General features: G+C 60.8%; 1 protein-coding gene across 4 annotated transcripts; it reads right to left on the bottom strand.

The window, feature by feature from the left end:
• Positions 1–1,362: 1,362 nt before the first annotated feature.
• On the bottom strand, positions 1,363–17,171 carry SLC5A9 (solute carrier family 5 member 9). Of its 4 annotated transcripts, XM_074297167.1 has the most exons (17): positions 16,982–17,159; positions 16,165–16,265; positions 15,417–15,515; positions 14,204–15,296; positions 13,651–13,722; positions 11,559–11,663; positions 10,449–10,613; positions 9,928–10,033; positions 9,386–9,466; positions 9,009–9,214; positions 8,509–8,644; positions 7,434–7,541; positions 6,629–6,779; positions 5,511–5,679; positions 4,989–5,204; positions 4,047–4,209; positions 1,363–2,400 (listed from the first exon to the last, which is right to left on the bottom strand). In XM_074297167.1, exons 4-17 carry the CDS (start codon positions 14,324–14,326, stop codon positions 2,192–2,194), a joined length of 2,010 nt encoding a protein of 669 aa, XP_074153268.1. In that variant the 5' UTR covers positions 14,327–15,296; positions 15,417–15,515; positions 16,165–16,265; positions 16,982–17,159; the 3' UTR covers positions 1,363–2,191. The 4 variants fall into 4 exon arrangements, with proteins under 4 accessions (XP_074153268.1, XP_074153269.1, XP_074153267.1 ...); XM_074297168.1 differs by lacking the exon at positions 15,417–15,515 and having other exon boundaries at positions 14,204–14,403; XM_074297166.1 differs by lacking the exons at positions 15,417–15,515; positions 16,165–16,265 and having other exon boundaries at positions 14,204–14,403; positions 16,982–17,158.
• Between the last annotated feature and the right edge of the window lie 861 nt (positions 17,172–18,032).

Genomic DNA, 18,032 nt, shown 5'->3' with positions numbered 1-18,032 from the left:
CCGGGTGTAGACGGCTCTCTCCATCGCTAACAGTTGGAACTGGTCGGACTCGCCTCATGCTGAGAGCCTCGGCCGAAGGACTGATCATCCCATGATCCTCTTGCTCCACGTACAAGATCATCTTTCCATATTGCCGTTACTTCGCACACAGCGCATTTCGCGGTGTCTCAGCTCGTGGAAATTTTCCCAGGATTTTCTGAGGGTGTCCCGCTCATCATAATTACGTATCATGATTTATCCAGCTGTTCCCCAATCGAAGACCAGTGAAAAGATCTACAATATCTCCCTCGGGGCCTTTTCCTTTCTTTTCGTCTCTTTCTGGCTAATGGAGGTTTTGCTGGTCAAAGGGCAGACATGGTTTTATAGCCCTTTGGGCTTGTGTTCGATTCCTCTACAAAACAGCTGGATCAGGTCACAACTGGAGGAGTTCTTTCTAAGAATGGGAAACATCAGGAGTGGAGGTCTCGGGAAGGGACGGAACAGAGTGAGACGGGGCGGGGGGGGGGGCGTGAGGAGAGAGGGGGCGGGGGGGGGCGTGAGGAGAGAGGGGGCAGGGGGGGCGTGAGGAGAGACGGGGCAGGGGGGGGCGTGAGGAGAGACGGGGCGGGGGGGGGGGGGACGTGAGGAGAGACGGGGCGGGGGGGGGGGGGGACGTGAGGAGAGAGGGGGCGGGGGGGGCGTGAGGAGAGACGGGGCGGGGGGGGGGCGTATGGAGAGACGGGGGGGGGGCGTGAGGAGAGAGGGGGCAGGGGGGGCGTGAGGAGAGACGGGGGGGGGCGCGTGAGGAGAGACGGGGCAGGGGGGGGGGCGTGAGGAGAGAGGGGGCGGGGGGGGGCGTGAGGAGAGACGGGCAGGGGGGGGCGTGAGGAGAGACGGGGCGGGGGGGGGGGACGTGAGGAGAGACGGGGTGGGGGGGGCGTGAGGAGAGACGGGGCGGGGGGGGGGGCGTATGGAGAGACGGGGGGGGGGGGCGTGAGGAGAGAGGGGGCAGGGGGGGCGTGAGGAGAGACGGGGGGGGGGCGGCGTGAGGAGAGACGGGGCAGGGGGGGGGGCGTGAGGAGAGAGGGGGCGGGGGGGGCGTGAGGAGAGACGGGGCGGGGGGGCGTGAGGAGAGAGGGGGCAGGGGGGGCGTGAGGAGAGAGGGGGGGGGGCGCGTGAGGAGAGACGGGGCAGGGGGGGCGTGAGGAGAGACGGGGCAGGGGGGGCGTGAGGAGAGAGGGGGCAGGGGGGGCGTGAGGAGAGAGGGGGCGGGGGGGGGTGTGAGGAGAGAGGGGGCGGGGGCGGGGGGAGAGGGGGGCGGGGGTGAGGAGAGAGGGGGCGGGGGCGGCGTGAGGAGAGAGGGGGGGGGGGGGGGCGTGAGGAGAGAGGGGGCGGGGGGGGGGGGGGGGGCGTGAGGAGAGAGGGGGCAGGGGGGGCGTGAGGAGCCGAGGGTCTTTGGTTCGGCCAGAGGCGAGATGTTTCCCTCTCACTAGGGCAGAGTCTGGATTTCAGCCCTTGAGAGTGGGAGCCACTGAGTGGAAGAGCAGCATTGTCACCCCAGAGCAGGGCAGAGCAGGAAGGGACGGAGGCAGGAGTTTGAAAGGGAGGGAGACGCAGAACCTGGTGAGCACCTTCCCAGCCCCCGTCTCTGGGCTCCCGGCAGGCCTCGGGCCCTCCTGGGCACTCAGGAGATGATGGGCCAGGACCCACTGAAAGGGGGGGGAAAGGAAGCACCCTCCCTGGCCCAGGCCCATGAGGGCTGGCTCGGGGCAGCCTGGGAGACTGGAACATGCTGGGAGAGACCTGCCCTCCGACTCGCTCTCTGGTCCTCTCTGAGATTCCGCTTCCCCGTTTGTGATGTGAGGATGGCGATCCTGCCCCTCCCCTCACAGGGACACGGGAGGAAAGAGCTTCAAAAGCCGGGACGGGCCACAGGAGTGGGGGAGCCGGGAAGCGCCTTTGTCCGAGGTCACACGTGGCCAGGAGGGCACGGCCGAAGCTTCGAGCGCACTCTCCCAGCCGGCCACCACTCAACGGGGCAGAGGGCAGTGGTCGGGGACCGGCTGGGCTGGGCCAAGTCCCGTCCGGCCCTGACTGACCTCCCAGGACGACCTCGGCTCCCTTTCAGGGCTCCGTTCTCGAGTCCCCACGCCGGCCTTGCAGGCGGTTTGCCACAAGATGCTTCGTCCCTCCCAGACCGACGGGGGCCCACCTAGGCAAAGTAGCCCCAGAGGAAGATGTTGACGGCAAGTAGAAAGATGGCGTTGATGTCGCAGACTCGCCTCCACAGCGGCGTCTCCTCGATGCTCGTTAACTTTCTTTCCATCGCGGCCTTCTCCGCCGGACTCAGGACGGGGGCGGGGGTGGAGGAAAGTCCACAGAACCAGAAATAAAACTTCTGCCAGCAGGACTGGGTCGGGGCTGGGAGGAGAGAGACCGAGGCAAAGAAGAGTGAGGAGAGACGGGCGAGGTCGGGCCCGACCTTCGGAGACACAGACGTAGGGCTCTAGGTGTCCTGTGTCCATCCATCGCCCTTCCTGGGGCCTTCACACCGACCGACCGCCATGTCTGGGCTCCCTCCTACACCCCCGGTTTCCTTGGGGCCCAGGCGCACCTTCCCCAGGAAGCCTTGGCTTTGTCCTAGGTGGTCACTGAGTCCTTCCAACCCTCAGCTGTGATCCTAGATCTGACCTCCCGCCCCATCACAGCCACTAGTCTCCCCCAAAATGACTTCCATCCTCATTCTGTTATATGCACACACACATCCGTGTCCATATCTGTCTGTCTCCCTCCCTGTGTCTCCATATGTATATATATATGGACATTTGTCTCCCCCATTAGGGACTGTTTCATTTGTTCTTCCACCTTGGGCACTTCCCACGGTGCCGGGCACCCCAGAAGTACTTATTGAGGGTTCCAGTCATGGATTTCGTCCCCCCCCCCCAGGCCTCTGGGCTCCAGCTGAGCTAAAGCGGCCTTTCCCATCGCTGGGTCAGCTCGGCGCTCGCGCCTGCGCTTTGGGTGGGCAGTTGATGTAATCCAGGAAGGGCACAGACCGAGAGACTAACAAGGCACGGAAACCCCAAAAGGAAGCGCCGCGCTCTCCTGCTTTTAGGAAGCGCTAAGACATTTTCTCCCGCGACATTGCGGGCACGGCGGATCGGTTCTTTTCGGGTACCTTGTCGGCCCTATGGGCATCTAGACAAAGCAGAACGACCGCCCGGGGGAGCACGGGCCCCAAGCCTGCCAGAAGCAGCAGGGGAAGATTCCATCCACTTCCCTGCTCATAGGCCCTGCTTCAGGACCGCCTGCCCAGGGAGGGACGCTTCCTCTAGGAGAGAGCAGAGAGAGCAAGAGCCGGGAGGAGGAAGCGCCATCGTGGAGCTGGCGCCTGGCGGCCCACAAGGGAGCTACGGACTCCGACTGGAGAGCAGAACCCCTGCGGCACAGAGCTGAGCTGGGGGGGAGCGGCCTTGTCAGCAGGGACCCGAGAAGGAGGAGGGCCGGGGTCCTGCACTAGCGGTGGCTCATCTGAACTTCCTACCGTGGGCTTCCCTCCGGCCAGACTAAGTCCCACCTTTGCCAGCGATGACAGTGTTGGTGGGAGAGTCCGCCCTGAGGTTTTAGGGGGCTCCCGATCTAGTTTTACTCTTTCTTCTTGGGAATGGCTCTTGCTTTAGCTCCTCCTGTCTCCCGGCTAACAGTGAGCTCATGGGAAGGGGCTCGGCAGTGGGGACCCACTCTTGAAGTGGAGACTGCACTCATCACCCCCTCCCCCAACCAGCAAACTTGCAATGGAGGAGATGGCATGGACGGACAGTTTAGGGGTTTATTAAGGGTTTTTTCTTGGGCTTGTTTCCTCGCTGCCCTCAGTTCTATTTCCCTCCTCGGGTTGCATCCCCTTGCTGTGGCATCTACACTGTCAGGAGGCAGTTGGGAGGCTGAGGAAGGCTTCCTGGGGAGGCTTGAGCTGAGCCCGGCCCATTACAGGGCAACCCTCAGAGCTGGGGAGCTTCTCCTGGGCCGTCTCTCACAGGGGGGGCCACTCCGCCCCCCGCCCAGCTCACCTGAGGGCTCCTCCTTAAGGGCACCATCCCCCCACACGCTCTCCTCTGCCCGACTGTCCGGGGCCGACCACTCTGCCTCCCGACCCCCGGCTGGGTGCCCGTGGTAGTGCCCGTCCAGGCCCGGCGCCCTGCGGTGTCGGGTCCACCAGGTCAGGGGGATGAGCTGGAGGGAGAGAATGCAGGGCTTCAGGCAGAGGCCAAGGGGAGGGGCCTGGGGCCACAGCAGGCTTCCTGCTTAGGGGCCACAGGGGCGGGTGGGGGGAGCCCCAAGCACCCGGCTAGACTTGTCTGGCTCAGCCCGGGGTACTGCAGGAAAGCCCTGCATTCATTCATAGCTCATCGGTCATTCATTTTCAGGCCCCCACCCCTGACATTCCCTGTCCTCAGGCCCATCAGCCCTTACACCTGTTCTAGAGCATTTCTCAAGCCTTGACATCCCCAGTTCTGGAGTCCCTCCCACCCCTGACATCTCCTGTTCTAGAGCCCCTCTTAGCCCTCTCATTTATTCCAGAGGTCCTCCTGTCTCTAACATCCCCCTGTTCTAGAGCCCTTCACAGCTCTAACATTCCCTGTTCTAGAGCCCCCTCAGCCCTGGCACTTCCTGTTCCAGAGCTCCTCCCAGCTCTAACATCCTTTGCTTTAGAGCCCCACTCTGACATCCCCCATTCTAGAGCCCTGCTCAGCTCTTGTACTTCCTTTCTAGAACCCCTCCCAGCTCCGACACCCCCGTTCTAGGTTTCTCCGGGCTCTGTTCCTGGTCCCTCTCAGGGGACAGCCCCGTCCCTGTACCTCTGCTCCTCTCCATGGTCCAAGCTGACCACCCAGAGCTGGCAGGGTCTCTGACCCCTTCCCCCTCTGTACAAGGAGCCAGGTTCTGCTGCCCAGTGGGGGGCCCGCCCCTGTGGCAGAGCTGGGCGTGGGACCCCTGGGGGGAACACCTGCCTTCTCCTCGGGGATGGGGGGCGTGCAGAGGCTGACCGCCAGGATGACCAGGGCCGTGAGGCCGAAGAGCAGCAGGGCGAAGTAGAGGTAGTGCACGTCCCTGAGCACGGCGGGCCGGGCGTCGGGCTCCCCACACGAGGGGGCCCCGTAGGAGAACTCCAGGACCATCCGGAGGGCGCCGACCACCAGGCCGAAGACCAGGCCCCAGAAGGCCCCCTGTGGAGACGGGGAGCTCAAGCCCCGGGACCCGGACAGATCCCAAGGTGAGAGGGCCCAGAGAAGGCTGGGGCCAGGATTTGGATTCTGGGTCACAGAGTCCCAGGCTTTGTGACCACCGGCCTCATGTTATAGGGGAGGTCTCACTCCCCATGGTGAGGGGCCAGCAGGGCTTGGGGCAAGGCCTCATGTATCCCCGAATCTGGCCCCTGTCCATGGGCGCCGCCCTCCGCCGCTAACCCCGCCATGTTTCATAGAAGGGCCCGGATGTGCTCCCGGGCTCCAGCTCCCCGCCCCCCCACTCACGGGCTCTGTGACCCGGTGGCAGAAGATGGCCAGGAGGAAGAGCGCAGTGATGGGCGGCGCCAGGTAGCTGGTGACCGACTGGATGTAGTCGAAGAGCTGCCCGCTGTTGGCGCTCTGGATGATGGGGATCCAGACTATGCTGATGACCACCAAGAACACCACGAACACCCTGTGGGGAGGGGGCCGGCCTCAGACGGAGCTCTGGGACCGCCATGGGCGGCGGCCGGCCGGACCCAGAACCTGTGGGGTCCCAGGGGCTGTGGGGGTCCCGAGGCAGGAAATGTGGGTCCTAGGTCAGCTGCACCCTAACCTGCCACATGACCTGAGCAGGCTCTGGCTCCCTAGCTTTAAAATGGGAGGCCAAATGGTCTCCAAGCTTCCTCCAAATTCTAGGGCTCTCCCTAGCTCTGCATCCTCTGTTCTCGGCCCCTCCCAGCCCTGACACCCCCTGTTCTAGGGCCCTCCCTGCTCTCAGCTTCCCCCCAGCTCTCCCCCAGGGGTGACAGCGGCTGTCCTCCCCCCACAGCCGGGCTCACTCAGGAGCCTGTGCCCCCACCCCGGCCTCCTGCCCCTTGGCCCTGATCGGACCCTGAGCCGCCTCCTCCCGCTTCAGGGGTGGGTCACCCTGCTAGGACAGGCCAGGTAATGTGCGGTCCGAGACGCGGATCGGATTCAGAGAAAACCTGGCCGGAGACCCTGTTCTTTCCCTGCCCATGGCCAAGCCGCCCTTGTCCCTGTGCCCGACCCGAGGTTCCCTGCCGGGCACCCCAGCTCATCCTGGCGGCTCCTTCCCCCTCTTCCTTCCCCATGACTAGGACCCCCCAGAGGAAGATGGGCGCCGGCCCAGGCGCCCGCTGAGAGCCCAGAAATACCGGAGCAGAGGGACCTGGGCCCGCCCTCCCGACAGTCTCAGGGGGCCGGCTCCTCATCCGCCGCAGGGCTCCCAGGGGCACCTGCCGCTCTCAGCGGAGGGATCCGAGTGTGGCCAAGGGGGAGGGCGGGAGGGAAGAGTGGGGGGGGGAGGGCGGGAGGGAAGAGTGGGGGGGGGGACGGGGTGGACGGGCGTGAGAGCCCAGGGTAGGACTGGGGGGGGGGTCGCGAGCCCGGGCGGCCAGCACCTGCCCACCACCATCAGCTCGCGCTCGGAGGCCTCCCGGCGGAAGCGCTGCCAGATGTCGATGGCGAAGAGCGTGCTGCTGCTGTTGAAGATGGAGGTGAGCGAGCTCATGAGGGCTGCCATGATGACGGCGATCATCAGCCCGCGGAGCCCTGTGGGGGAGAGGAAGGGGCTGGGGGCCGGGCCGCCTCCCAACGCCCCTCGGGCCAGGGGACCCCCCAGGACTGGCCAGGGAGCCAGCGGCCATGGCAGCCACTGGGCAGGGCACCAGGCGGGCAGAGATGAGGGCCCCCACTTTCTATCCCCGACACACCGAGGTCCGGACCAGGGAAGGGATTTGCCTAAAGTCCCGGAGTGGCCCGGACAGACAGGCAGCATTTCAGTGCCCACTAAGTGCCGGGCCTGGGCGAAGGGCTGGGGATACCCGGGCATAAGGTAATGAGGGCACCACCCGCCCCACCACCTTAACTGGGGAGAGTCAGCTGGGACTTTGTCCCAGGGCGGACAATTTATGGAATGCTCCCTGAGGGGAGGGGCTGCTTCTCCCTCATGGCAGGGGCGGAGCCAGGAGCCCACCCTGCCCCCCTGCGCCCAAACAGCCCCGCCCTGGAGGCAACAGCATCCAATCTTGGAGACCTTAGTTTGGGGAGTCCCAGGGGCAATTCTCCCCTCCCCCAACTTCGCCCCGGCTAACCCCCTTCTCCACTTACCCCCCCCCAGGTTTCTAGCCACAGCCTCTCCCCTGCCCCCTCCTCTGCCCTCCCCCCTCGCCCTGCTCCCAGGCCCAAGGGCTGGGCGAGGCTCACCCACAGGCATGAGCTCCATCACCAACTTGGGGTACGCGATGTTAGAGCAGCCCACTCGGGCCCCACACACGGCCTGGCAGATGTCGGGGTCCACACAGCCGACCACGTCTGGAAAAGGGGAGTCAGGCTGACCCTGCCCCCTCCCAGACAGAGGGACCCTCCCCCAGGATGCTGGAGGCCGGACTGGCCCAGGTCTGCACAGGGGGAGCAGACAGGGGTCTGTGCCGTGGGGGGAGGGGGGGTCCCCATCCCAAGCCCTCCTCTCCAGGTCCCTTGTGAAAACGGGCCGCTGCAGAGGAAGCAGCTAAGGGGCTCTTGTCGGCCATGGCAGCCTGGGGAGGATTCTGGAGCTAGAGCTGGCTTAGAACAGGGGTGTCAGAAATGAGGGGGAGAATCTTTGAACGGAGTATCAGCAGTAGGAACCCGGGACCTCACCCCGGGGAGGAATCTTAGAACACAGAACTCGGGGCCCTGGGCCCGTCACAGCTGGGAGCGCCCCCAGAGAGGGCAGTTGAGGCAGCTGAGCCTCAGGCCCAGGGCTTGTTGACCGCCCCTCCCCCCCAGCCCCCCCAGGACCCTTCCCCCGAGAATTCCTGCCCATCCTCCGAATGGCAGCCTCCATGGTTCTTGTGAGCAGCCTGGGGGGGGGGGGGGTCTGTGGAGTCTGTGGCCCCTTGCCCCCTCCCTGCAGACATTAAACTGAGCAGGGTCAGGGTCTTATGCAAGCTTTGTGCCCGCCCCCAGCCTTCTGCACACAGAAGGGGCTTAATCATTGCTGACTAACCTGGATTGTGACAGAATGTGGGGGTCCCGCCTCCCCTGCAGAGCTGACTCCCTCACCAAGGGAGGCAGAGGCAGAGAGGGGCGGGGCTAGGCCTAGAGCCCGGGGCCCAGCCCAGGGGAGGCGGGATGGGGGCGGGGCGGCCACAGGGCTGGGGCAGATTCCAGCGCCCCGTAAGCTGTCCCTAGGGGCAGGCCAGGCCGGTGGTGAGCTCCCCATGCGCTCAGGTCTGTAGACGGCGGGACGGGCCCTTGTAAGGGAAGGCATAAGGGGTCCCGCCGCCTCGGCCCCTACCTGGGTACAGAGCGCGGCTGATCATCCCGGGCATGACAATGAAGAACATGGGCAGGATTTTCAAGTAGCCCCCCAGCACGGAGCCCCCCTTGGCGTGGGACAGGTTCTTGGCCGACAGGGATCTCTGCACAATCACCTGTGGGGACAGGGCCGAGCTCACGGAGGGCCGGGACCGAGGGGGGCACAGCAGGCGGCCAGACAGCCCCCACGTGGGCCCGGGCGGCACGGGCTTCTCCCCGCACACGCTCGGCCAGACTGGCAGTGCCCGGATCACCTGGCGTGTGGCAGCCCCCGGGGCGGCAGGGCCGGGGGCACGTGAGGGGCCAGCCTCGAAGTCTCCGCCTGGGGCTCCTCGGGCAGGGCGCGTGGGCGGAGCTGCGCGGCCCCCACCCCCAACGGAGCGCGCCTTGTGCCACGCGGCCCGCACAAGGCGAGGCCTCTGCCAGGGGGGCGCGTGGGGCGGCCCAAGCCCGGCTCCCCCGGGCAGGAGCAGCACGTACCTGGTCTGTGCACCAGCACCACGTGGCCAGCACGGTGAGCCCGAACATGAGGCCGGGCCACGGGATGTCCCCGGCCACGGGGTCCCGGAGCAGGTGGAAGGCGTCGGGCCGCGGCAGGTGGCAGGTGGTGTTGGGCACAGTGACGTTGGCGACGGCGGCGGCGTACTTCTCCTGCAGGCCCGGGTACCAGCCCACCTCCTTAAACCCTGCAAACCCAGAGCCGCTGCTCCGTGGCGGACCGGGCCCGAGCGCAGACCCTGCCCGAGCCGGAGGCCCGGGAACGAGGGAAGACGCCCCTCTGCCCTCCGTGGCACCCACAAGACCCCTCCCCCGGCACCCACAAGGCCCTGTCCCCAGCACCCACCCTCCCCACTCACCCAAGAACATGAGGACCAGGGCGCCCCCCACCATGATGAGCGTCTGCAGAGCGTCGGTGTAGATGACCGCAGTCAGGCCCCCTGGGAGAGAGCAGCAGGGACCAGTCCCCCAGTCAGGCTGGGCCGCTCCTGAGCGCCCCCCGGAGGCGCCTGCGGCCACTGCGTCTCCCTCCGCTTGGCTGGGGCCCCTCGAGATCTTCATCCCGGTCCCTGTCCAGGCGCTGTCCGTCCCCTCTGCTTTTGATTCTCTCTCTGACTCTGTGTCCGTCCACCTGACTCCGTGTCACGCTCTGCCCCAGGCTGTCCTTGTCTCTCTCCTCTCCATTCTCTTCCTCCCTCCCTCCCTCTCCCTTCCCTTTTGGCCTGTCTCTGCCTCTCTCTACCTCTGTCTGTCTTTGTCTCTCTCTCTACCTGTCTGTCTCTTGTCTCTGTGTCTCTGCCTCTCTCTGTCTCTTTCCCTCCCCTTCCGGTCCCCCTCTCCTCCTCTGGCCCCTCCCCATTGACTCCCTCGGGTGTGCGCTCCTGGCTCCGGGGGCCATTACCGGCGATAGTGTAGACGGCCGTCACGACCAGTAAGATGATGGTGGAGAGGTAGAGATCCCAGCCCAAGGACACCTGGATGAACAGGGCTCCCGAGAAGATGTCGGTCTGGGGGAGAGGAGCGGGGACAGCCAGGGTGGGGGGGAGGGGAAGGAAAGGCGCCCCCCCCATCAGCGCAGGCATTCGGGGCTCTACCCCTCCCTCCCTTCCGCTCTCACAGGGCCCTTGGCTTGGCTGGAGGAGGGGGGGGGGAGAAAGGCGCGGGGGGAGAAAGGCGCGGAGGGAGCTGGCCGGGGCTCGGGTGCTGGACCGGTCACTGACGCCGCGTCACTAAATAACTCGGGTCTCCTCAGGTTTAAAGCGGAGGCCGTGATCCTCCCCTGCCTCCCTCAGGGGTGAAGAAGACCAAAGGAGGTCGATGGCGGCCCGTGTACGATTACCGTCCTCCCCCCGGAGTGCCTAGCAGCGTGCGCCTCGGGGGAGTGGGACCAGGGCAGCCTCCTGAGCAGGACCCTCTACCCACCGAAATCTTGGTGAAGATGTACAGCACGAGGGACAGCACGGACATGTACACTTGGATCCTCTGGCCCCCAAATCGCTTCTTCAGGTACTCGGGCATGGTGACCACGCCGGCCGCGATGTAGACCGGGACAAAGACCCAGCCCAGGGCGACGAGCAGCCAGGTGGCCTGGGCAAAGGAAGGGGGTGTGTGTGGGGGAAGCCAGAGCCCTCCCTTGGTGGACCCTAGACACGGGGGGAGAAGCTGGCGGCCTCCAGCCGAGGCATGGGGCTGTTGGTCCGGAAGTCAGGCCCCCTCGGAGCGGAGTTCGGATTCTGCCGCCAACTTTCTGGGTCATCTTGGGGAGGTTACGCCCCTACTCTGTGCCTCAGTTTCTCCATTGGTAAAAAGGGAGGGACAGACGGTTTCTAAATTTCCTCATAGCTCGACATTCACGGATCCATTTCCCGAGATCCACGTTCTAAACGGATCTAGGGCTTTGAGACAAATGCTCATTTCTCGTTTATGCTTACAATCGATTCCAGGGGTTCTTCTCTTTCTCCTAATTTATTCTCTGCTAGGCCAGATCAGTCTCTGAAGAATAGGCTGATAACGGGATTGGATTTAACATTCTCCCCGATTTTGCTGAGACCCCCTCGAACTGGGAAGTCCCTCGTGTTCTACTCAGGCTTGGATGAGAGCTAGATCCTTTGCCTAGGCTGCCTGGGCTAGGGGTGACTCTGGAACGGAGAGTGACCCAATCAAGTCACACACCCCCCCTATGTTAGATCCACCTCATTATAATATTCACTCCTCTCACTAATTTAGTAGCCAATCAGAATCGATCACCACCTGTTGGGAACGCCCACTCTTCCAAGTGCAAACATCCAGAGGCTGCCATGATCCACCTTTGGTTGGCCATGCTTTTATTAATTATTCTCTAGCCACAATTAACGAAATGCTTAATTACCCAGAAATTATGTCTCTTGAACTTTCACAATCCAGTCTGTAGTAAATGAGAGAGGAAAGTAGGCACAGAAAAGCCCTTTCTGTCTCATTTAAACCTAGCCTGGCTTTGCTCCTGTTCCCTGGATATCAGCCGGGACTAGGGATCCCTTTGGGGGGGGTACTCACATTCCACTCGAAGCCCCCCACAGCCAGGCCACCAGCGGCTCCTGTCCCAGCCAGGCCGATGAATAAGCCACTGCCCACATTGCTGGACATCAGAGAGGCACCAATCTGAAAGGAACGGGAGCAGACTGGAGTGGGGCTGAAGCCGGGGCTTCTGGGTAATTAGATTTGGTCGGAAGGCCACCAACCAGATGAAGATCAGGGGATCCTAGGGGCAATCTTCTGCACAAAGGATCAGAAGGGTTACATCTAGAGAGACAGAGCTAGAGAGGCAGAAAGAGAAATAAAGGGAGTTAGAGGGAAAGGGAGCGAGCCTAGTTGTCTTGGGGATTATGAAGTCATGGGCAAGAAAGGAAAGTTCTTGGGGCCATAGATGAGATTTTCAGGGGTGTTAAAAGGAAAACAAGATTTGGAAAATCAAGAAGATGGTGTCTGAGGTGCCCATTAATTTTCCTAACTAGAAGTAATCTTTCTCCCCCTGAACTGAGACCACTGTTTGTCTCTTCACAACAGCCCTTCTCATCTGTCTTGTTTTAGAGATTTTATGTCTATTTTATCCCCTTTACCAGATCACAAGCCCCTTAAGAGTAGATTCACAGAGTCTAATCACAATCAGTGAGCACTGAGTAGATGTCATTTTTAAAATGACATGTGGTCTATGAAATATAAGTTGGAGTTTTGGACCCAAGCTTGAACAAGAGCAGTGTGCCCTTAGCAAGGGGAGGACTGCCCACAAGAGCCACTGAAAACATTTTTGGAATTGTCCTAATCTAATCAAGAAGGTATAAACTAGAAAAGGAGAGAGAGAAACTTATCTGAATAGATCTGGCCAACCTGATATAAATCTCTCTGTCTGTGTTTCCATTCTTCTTTCCATCCATCCATTTTTTCTTCTACTTTTTTTTTAATCTACAATCTATCTATCTCTATCCATTTCTTCTATTTATCCTTTTCATCTATCTATAATCTCTGTATATATTTGTTGTTTACCTAGCTATTTATTCTTTATCTATCCTTTCCCCTCACCCATGCACCAGTCTGCCTTCATCTCTAATTACATATTATGTATATGCACGCATGTCTGTATGTATTATGCTTTCCATTCATCCACCTATGTATGTCTTGGTCTATCTGGGAACAAGAAAACAATGCAGCAGGAAGAACATCATGAGAGAAGCCCAGTGCTTCATGGGAAACAATACCCGACAGCACTAATAATAATTGTTAGCAGTAATTTCTATAGCTCCTTGAGGTTACACATTTCATCACACTTCATGACGAGACAACACTCAGACTCACAGCCTTAGGTGTCCCAATATTCATTCAGTCTCTTGCTATCGAACAAGGGGAATGATAAATGCTACTACACGGAGCTGAATTTGACCTCCCCGGAAGCCTAGAGCCCGGGCCTGGAGCCAATAAGTTGAAATTCCACAGAATAAACCAAAGTCTTTGCACTTGAGCTCAAAACAATCTCTCGTGTATGAGGGAGGAGAAGTGTGGATAGCAGCAGTTACTCTGTGAAAGATCAGAGGGTGCTAGTGGACCTCAAGCTTAAGAGGGCTCAGCAGGATGGAGCTGCCGCAACAGCCGGTTGTAGCCGGGCAGAGCTCCTAGGACTAGGGCGGTGGGCTGGCCGGACCACCTCTGGAGCGCGGCGCTAAGCTAGGGGGGCTGTCTGGGGAGAGGAGGGTGAGTGGGAAGCTGTGACCCGAGACCAGGATGTCTGAGGATCAAAGGAATCGGGAGCGTTAGCGTGTGTCCAATAGCAAAGGTCCGCCGGCTGTCAGAGTGTTGTTCAAGGGACGCTGAGCCCCTGGAGCACCAGGCGGTGCAGCGGGTGGAGCCTCGGAGGCAGGAGGAGCTGAGTTCAAATCCAGCCTCAGACACTTTCACTTACTAGCCGGGGATCCTGAGCAAGTCACTTAAGCCTGATTGCAACTTCAGCTGCAGCCGGGCCCTGCCCCTCGCTGGAGGCCGCCGGCTCCCTCTCCCCCAGCCCGGGCGCTGACACCCCGGAACGCCCCGCGCCCCCCAGCCCAGAGGCGGCAGCTCCGCGCAGCCGGCCCCGCGCGCCCGCGGGGGTGTCACTTACCGGCCACCAGGTCATGGAGCGCCCCGCCAGGAAATAGCCGCCGACCGTGCTTCTGCTGGCGCGGAGGGAGGACTACGAGGGAAGGAGCCCGGCTGAGCCGTCGGCCGCGCTCCCTCCCCGGCCTCCCCCCGAAAAGAAAACCCTGCTTTCAGGCTTTCATTTTGCGCTTTTTGTCGCCACTTCTGCTCTTGCGCACCAAGGGGAGACCTTCCCCCCTCCCCCCCCCCGTAGGGAGAGGGGGAAGCCCAGTAAAGGTTTAGTGACTGATTCTGAAAACCCCAACCAGTCCCTCTCTCCCTCCAGGCCTCAGTTTCTCTCTCTGGAAAGTGGGTCTGAATTCTCTCTAGGGCTTCTCCCAACCCTGACTTTCTGTGCGCTGTCCCAAGACTGAGACCGAGTCTTCCCCACTTCCAAATCAGCGCCCCTGTGAACCCCACCGGGAGGGACCCCAGCTGTGGAAGGGTGGAGTGGCCCTGGGCCCGCCCCAACTCCCTCTTGCCCCAGATCTGCCTCTCCCCTCCTCCCATTCCCGGCCCCCAGGGCCCAGGCTCACCCAGATCCCCACTGCAAGGACGAAGACAAAATAGAAGACCACCACCAAGATGTCATAGGTGTTAAGGACTGCCCTGGCCTCCTGCGGAGGCTCCGCTGGGGCCTCCTGAGCTCCTGCCTCCATCTCCCACAGCCTCCGCTGGGGGTCAGGGCCAAGGTGGACTTTGAGGTGCACCTGAACCAGCAGCCTTCATTCCGAGCCTGTAATCATTAATCAGCCCTGGCTGGGACGGAGAAGGCTCAGGGTGGGGCTGTGGGGCCGGGCGTTCTGCATCCGAGCTCCCCGCCAGTCAGAGTCCACCCTCCTCGGCCCCGTAGGCAGCCCAAGGAGGAAGCCCAAAGGAAGAAAAAGAGAAAGAGGGGGAGGAGGGAAAGAGAGAGGGAGGGAGAAAGGAAAGAGAGATTCGAGAAAGAAAGAGGAGGGAAGAAAAATGGAGGAAAGAGGAGGAGGGCAGGAGAGAGGGAGCAAAGGGAAAGAGGAAGAGGAGAAGGTGAAAAGGAAAGAAGAAATGAAAGGTAAGAAGAGAAAAAATGGAAAAGAGGAGGAAGAGGGGAAAGGGGATGAACAGAAGAGAGGAGAAAGAAGAGAGCAGAATAAAGAAGAGGAGAAAGGAGAGAAAAGGAAGAAGGGAAAGAAGGGAAAAGGGATGAATAGAAGAGGAGGAAGAAGAGAGCAGAATAAAGAAGAGGAAGAAGGGAAAGGGGATGAATAGAAAAGAGGAGGAGGAGGAAGATGAGAAAGGAGAAAAGAGAAGAAGAGGAGGAGGAAAAAGAGAAAGGAGATAAATGGGGAGAGGAAGAAGAGAACAGAATAAAGAAGAGGAGAAAAGAGAAAGACAAGAGGAGGAAGAAGAGAAAGGGGGTGAATAGAAGAGAAGAATCAGAAGGGAGGAAAAAAGAGAAGAAGGAGGAAAGAAGGATCCCAAAGTCTTGAGAAAGTCAGATTAGTGGAAACATCCTGGGAAGCGATGAGCGCCAGCGGTGGGGCCTGTGAGTGTGGCAGATTGCAGAATGTCTGGGACGCAGCCAAGGTGCTGGTTGGTTTTGCAGAGTTTTTTGTTTTCTTTTTTAGCTTTGTTTCAAAGACCTCTTGGCTGTGAGGAGAGGGCACATTTTATTGAAATTCAGAAAAAGCTCTGAGTGGCCCACGCGCCATGAAAACAAAGAGGAAAGGCGCTAATGTTTGGTCTGACCCTCGCCCCTTGGTTAAGCACCTGCTGCGCGCCCAGTGAGGCTTTCTGGAAGCTCTGAGGTGGAAGGAGCGAAGGACGAACAACACGGTAGACGGCGCATCTCTGCCGAGATCCTGAGCCCTTGGGAGTTTACTGACAGTTAGGGCTAGAATGAGTCAGGGACCCCGCCCCTCCTGCTGCCCCGCCCCCCGGGTCTTTGAGGGTCTCTGTTCTGACTCCTGGCTCTCAATCTCTGGCCGCTCCCCTACTGGGAGATCCCTTGTGTGTAAATGGAGAGCCTGGATTAGACCGGCATCCAGAGCCCTTCCCAATTCCAGATCGTCTCATCTGGGAACAAGGACTGCATTTACTCTCTAGTCTAAGTCCCCTTTCCCTTTCTGTAGAACAGCCCGGAGGACCCTTCCCCCAGGCTCTTGTAGAATGAAGACTCAGCTGGGTGATGGCCGGGAAAGCGTTTTAGAAGCCCTGTGGGGATCTGAGTGGAGGGGACCTGGGGAAGGAGCCCCCTACGCTCCCCCAGCCAGCCAGAGGTTTGAGATGCAGGGAAAGGCCAGGTAATAAGTGTGAAGATGGAACCTCCCCCACCTCCAAGCCCTTAAGAAGCTCCAGGGAGGGAGCCGGCCTTTATAAAGTGAGTCGGGTTTTCTCAGATGGAACAGGAGCCTGCCCACTATGGGGGGGGGGGAAGGGGGGCTTGGAAAAAGAAAAAAAAAAAACAAACTTGATTCAGGCAGGAGACTGCAGTAGGGGAAGAAATCAGCCCCTTTACCTGTTGGGGGAGGGGAGATGTTTCAGGGTGCCCCCTCCTTCACAAGTCCTTCCTCAAGTGTAGGGAAGCCAGAGACCATCCTCCTCATCCCTCCCCATTTTCTAAAGATGGAAACAGCCCAGAGAGGGAAAGTCACTGGCCCAGTGTCTCTCAGCAAATCTCCAATTAAGGATTCAAACATGAAAGGTCCTCCTGACTCCAAACACATTAACCAGATAGGAGGAAGTCGCTCATAAAGCTGCCTCCCCCCCCCACACCCCTCTCAGGGTCCCACAGCCCTGTGTGGGGACTAGCAGGGATGTGAAGGGCGCCCTTTCAGCACTCCCCAAGGCCCCAGCCAAGACTTCCAATCAGGGGCCGTGCTTCGTAATCTGCAAGGTGGGATGGGGGGAGGGAGGGCAGGGAGCCAGCTTTTATTTCTGTTCTCCATCCCCTGCAAGGGGTCAAAGTTTAGGCAGTCTGGCTCCATTAAATACAGACTAGGAGGGAGGGAGCAGGGTCTTTAAGAGAGCCCCCTCTGGCTTCTTCCCCCTACCCCCACCCCAGCGTGAGCACCCCCTCCTAGGGAAACAACTGAAAAGGGGAGGAAGAAGAGACAGAGGGAGACAAGGGATGGGACCAGGGACAGAAAGACAGAGACAGAGACAAAGAGACAGAGACAGAGATGGAAAATGAGAGAGGATTGGGTAGAGAGAACGAATGAACAAGTGAGATGGAGGAAGGAAGAGAAAGATGAGGCAGGGAATAAGAGAGAGAGTCAGAGAAAGAAAAAGACCCCTCAATAGAAGGGACTTTGGGGACCTCAGCCCCCTCCTACCTCCGGGATCCCAGTCAGGGCTCTTTCTACCCCTGAATTGTGTCTCTGGGGCCCTCGGCTGGGCAGGGCCTGGGGCTTGCTAAAGGGCACCTCGTGGGGCTGGGCCTGGAAGTGTCATCAGGACCAACCAGGGAAGGGGAGGAGGGACGCCCATTCTGGTCCGACGAGTTCCCCTCTGCTGCCCTGGGCCCGGCTTGGCAGGACGTTCTGTGCCGCTGAGGCCCCGGGCATCTCAGGGACTCCTCTCCCACATTGTCCTGGGATGTGCCAAAGGCAGGCGGTGGCCTTGGGAGGCCTGCCAGGGGACCCGGGGAACTGGTTTTGGGCGGGCTGGGGGTAGATTGAGTCCTGAATGAAGGCAGGAGAGAAGGCCCCTGCACACACACACACACACACACACACACACACACACACACACACACACACACACACACACAGTGTGTCAGGACCAGCAGGATGGCTTTTCCCTGAGCTGACCGGTTTGGGGCGGGCTGGGGGTAGGTTGAGTCCTGAATGAAGGCAGGAGAGAAGGCCCCTGCACACACACACACACACACACACACACACACACACACACTGTGTGTCAGGACCAGCAGGATGGCTTTTCCCTGAGCTGACGGAGGTCCTGGGAGGACTCCATCCTCTCCAGCTCCTCTGCAGTCCTTCAGGCGCTCCCAGCGGGTGATGGGCTCCCCCTCCCTGGGATCCCGCCCTCCCTCCGGCCCCATCTGCGGACAAACCGGCCCCTCGAAGCCCACTGCTCTCTCCCTTGAGTCCCCCATCCCCTCAGTGTCCCCTCTGCGGCCCCTTCCACATCACAGGAAGCACTACACCTATGTCCAGCCGAACCTCTTCCCCTCCGGCTGCTTCCACACCTGGTTTCCTCCTGGTGACAGCCCCCCACCTCCCCCACTCCCACCCCCGCTGCCCTACTAGCTCTGCGGGCCTTCTTAGCCATTCCCCTCAACTCCCTTCACTAAGTGTGGGAGTGGGACACTCCCCAACGCCCTTCCCGTGCCTCCCAGTCCCCTCCCCTCGGAGGCTGGCTCAG

The sequence above is a fragment of the Sminthopsis crassicaudata genome, chromosome 2 (assembly GCF_048593235.1).
Source record: "Sminthopsis crassicaudata isolate SCR6 chromosome 2, ASM4859323v1, whole genome shotgun sequence".
Lineage (NCBI taxonomy): Eukaryota > Metazoa > Chordata > Mammalia > Dasyuromorphia > Dasyuridae > Sminthopsis > Sminthopsis crassicaudata.
The sequence above is the reverse complement of the archived record's forward strand: the minus strand, read 5'-3'. Positions and strand labels throughout refer to the sequence as shown.

Excerpts from the sequence above, each read along its gene's own strand:
- SLC5A9 (XM_074297167.1), bottom strand. The coding sequence starts at position 14,326 with ATGGAGGCAGGAGCTCAGGAGGCCCCAGCGGAGCCTCCGCAGGAGGCC. Across the intron at positions 10,614-11,558 it reads TGGGGGGCTTCGAGTGGAAT|GCCACCTGGCTGCTCGTCGC; the intron begins GTGAGTACCCCC and ends TCCTTTGCCCAG. Across the intron at positions 5,205-5,510 it reads GCCACCGGGTCACAGAGCCC|GGGGCCTTCTGGGGCCTGGT; the intron begins GTGAGTGGGGGG and ends CCGTCTCCACAG.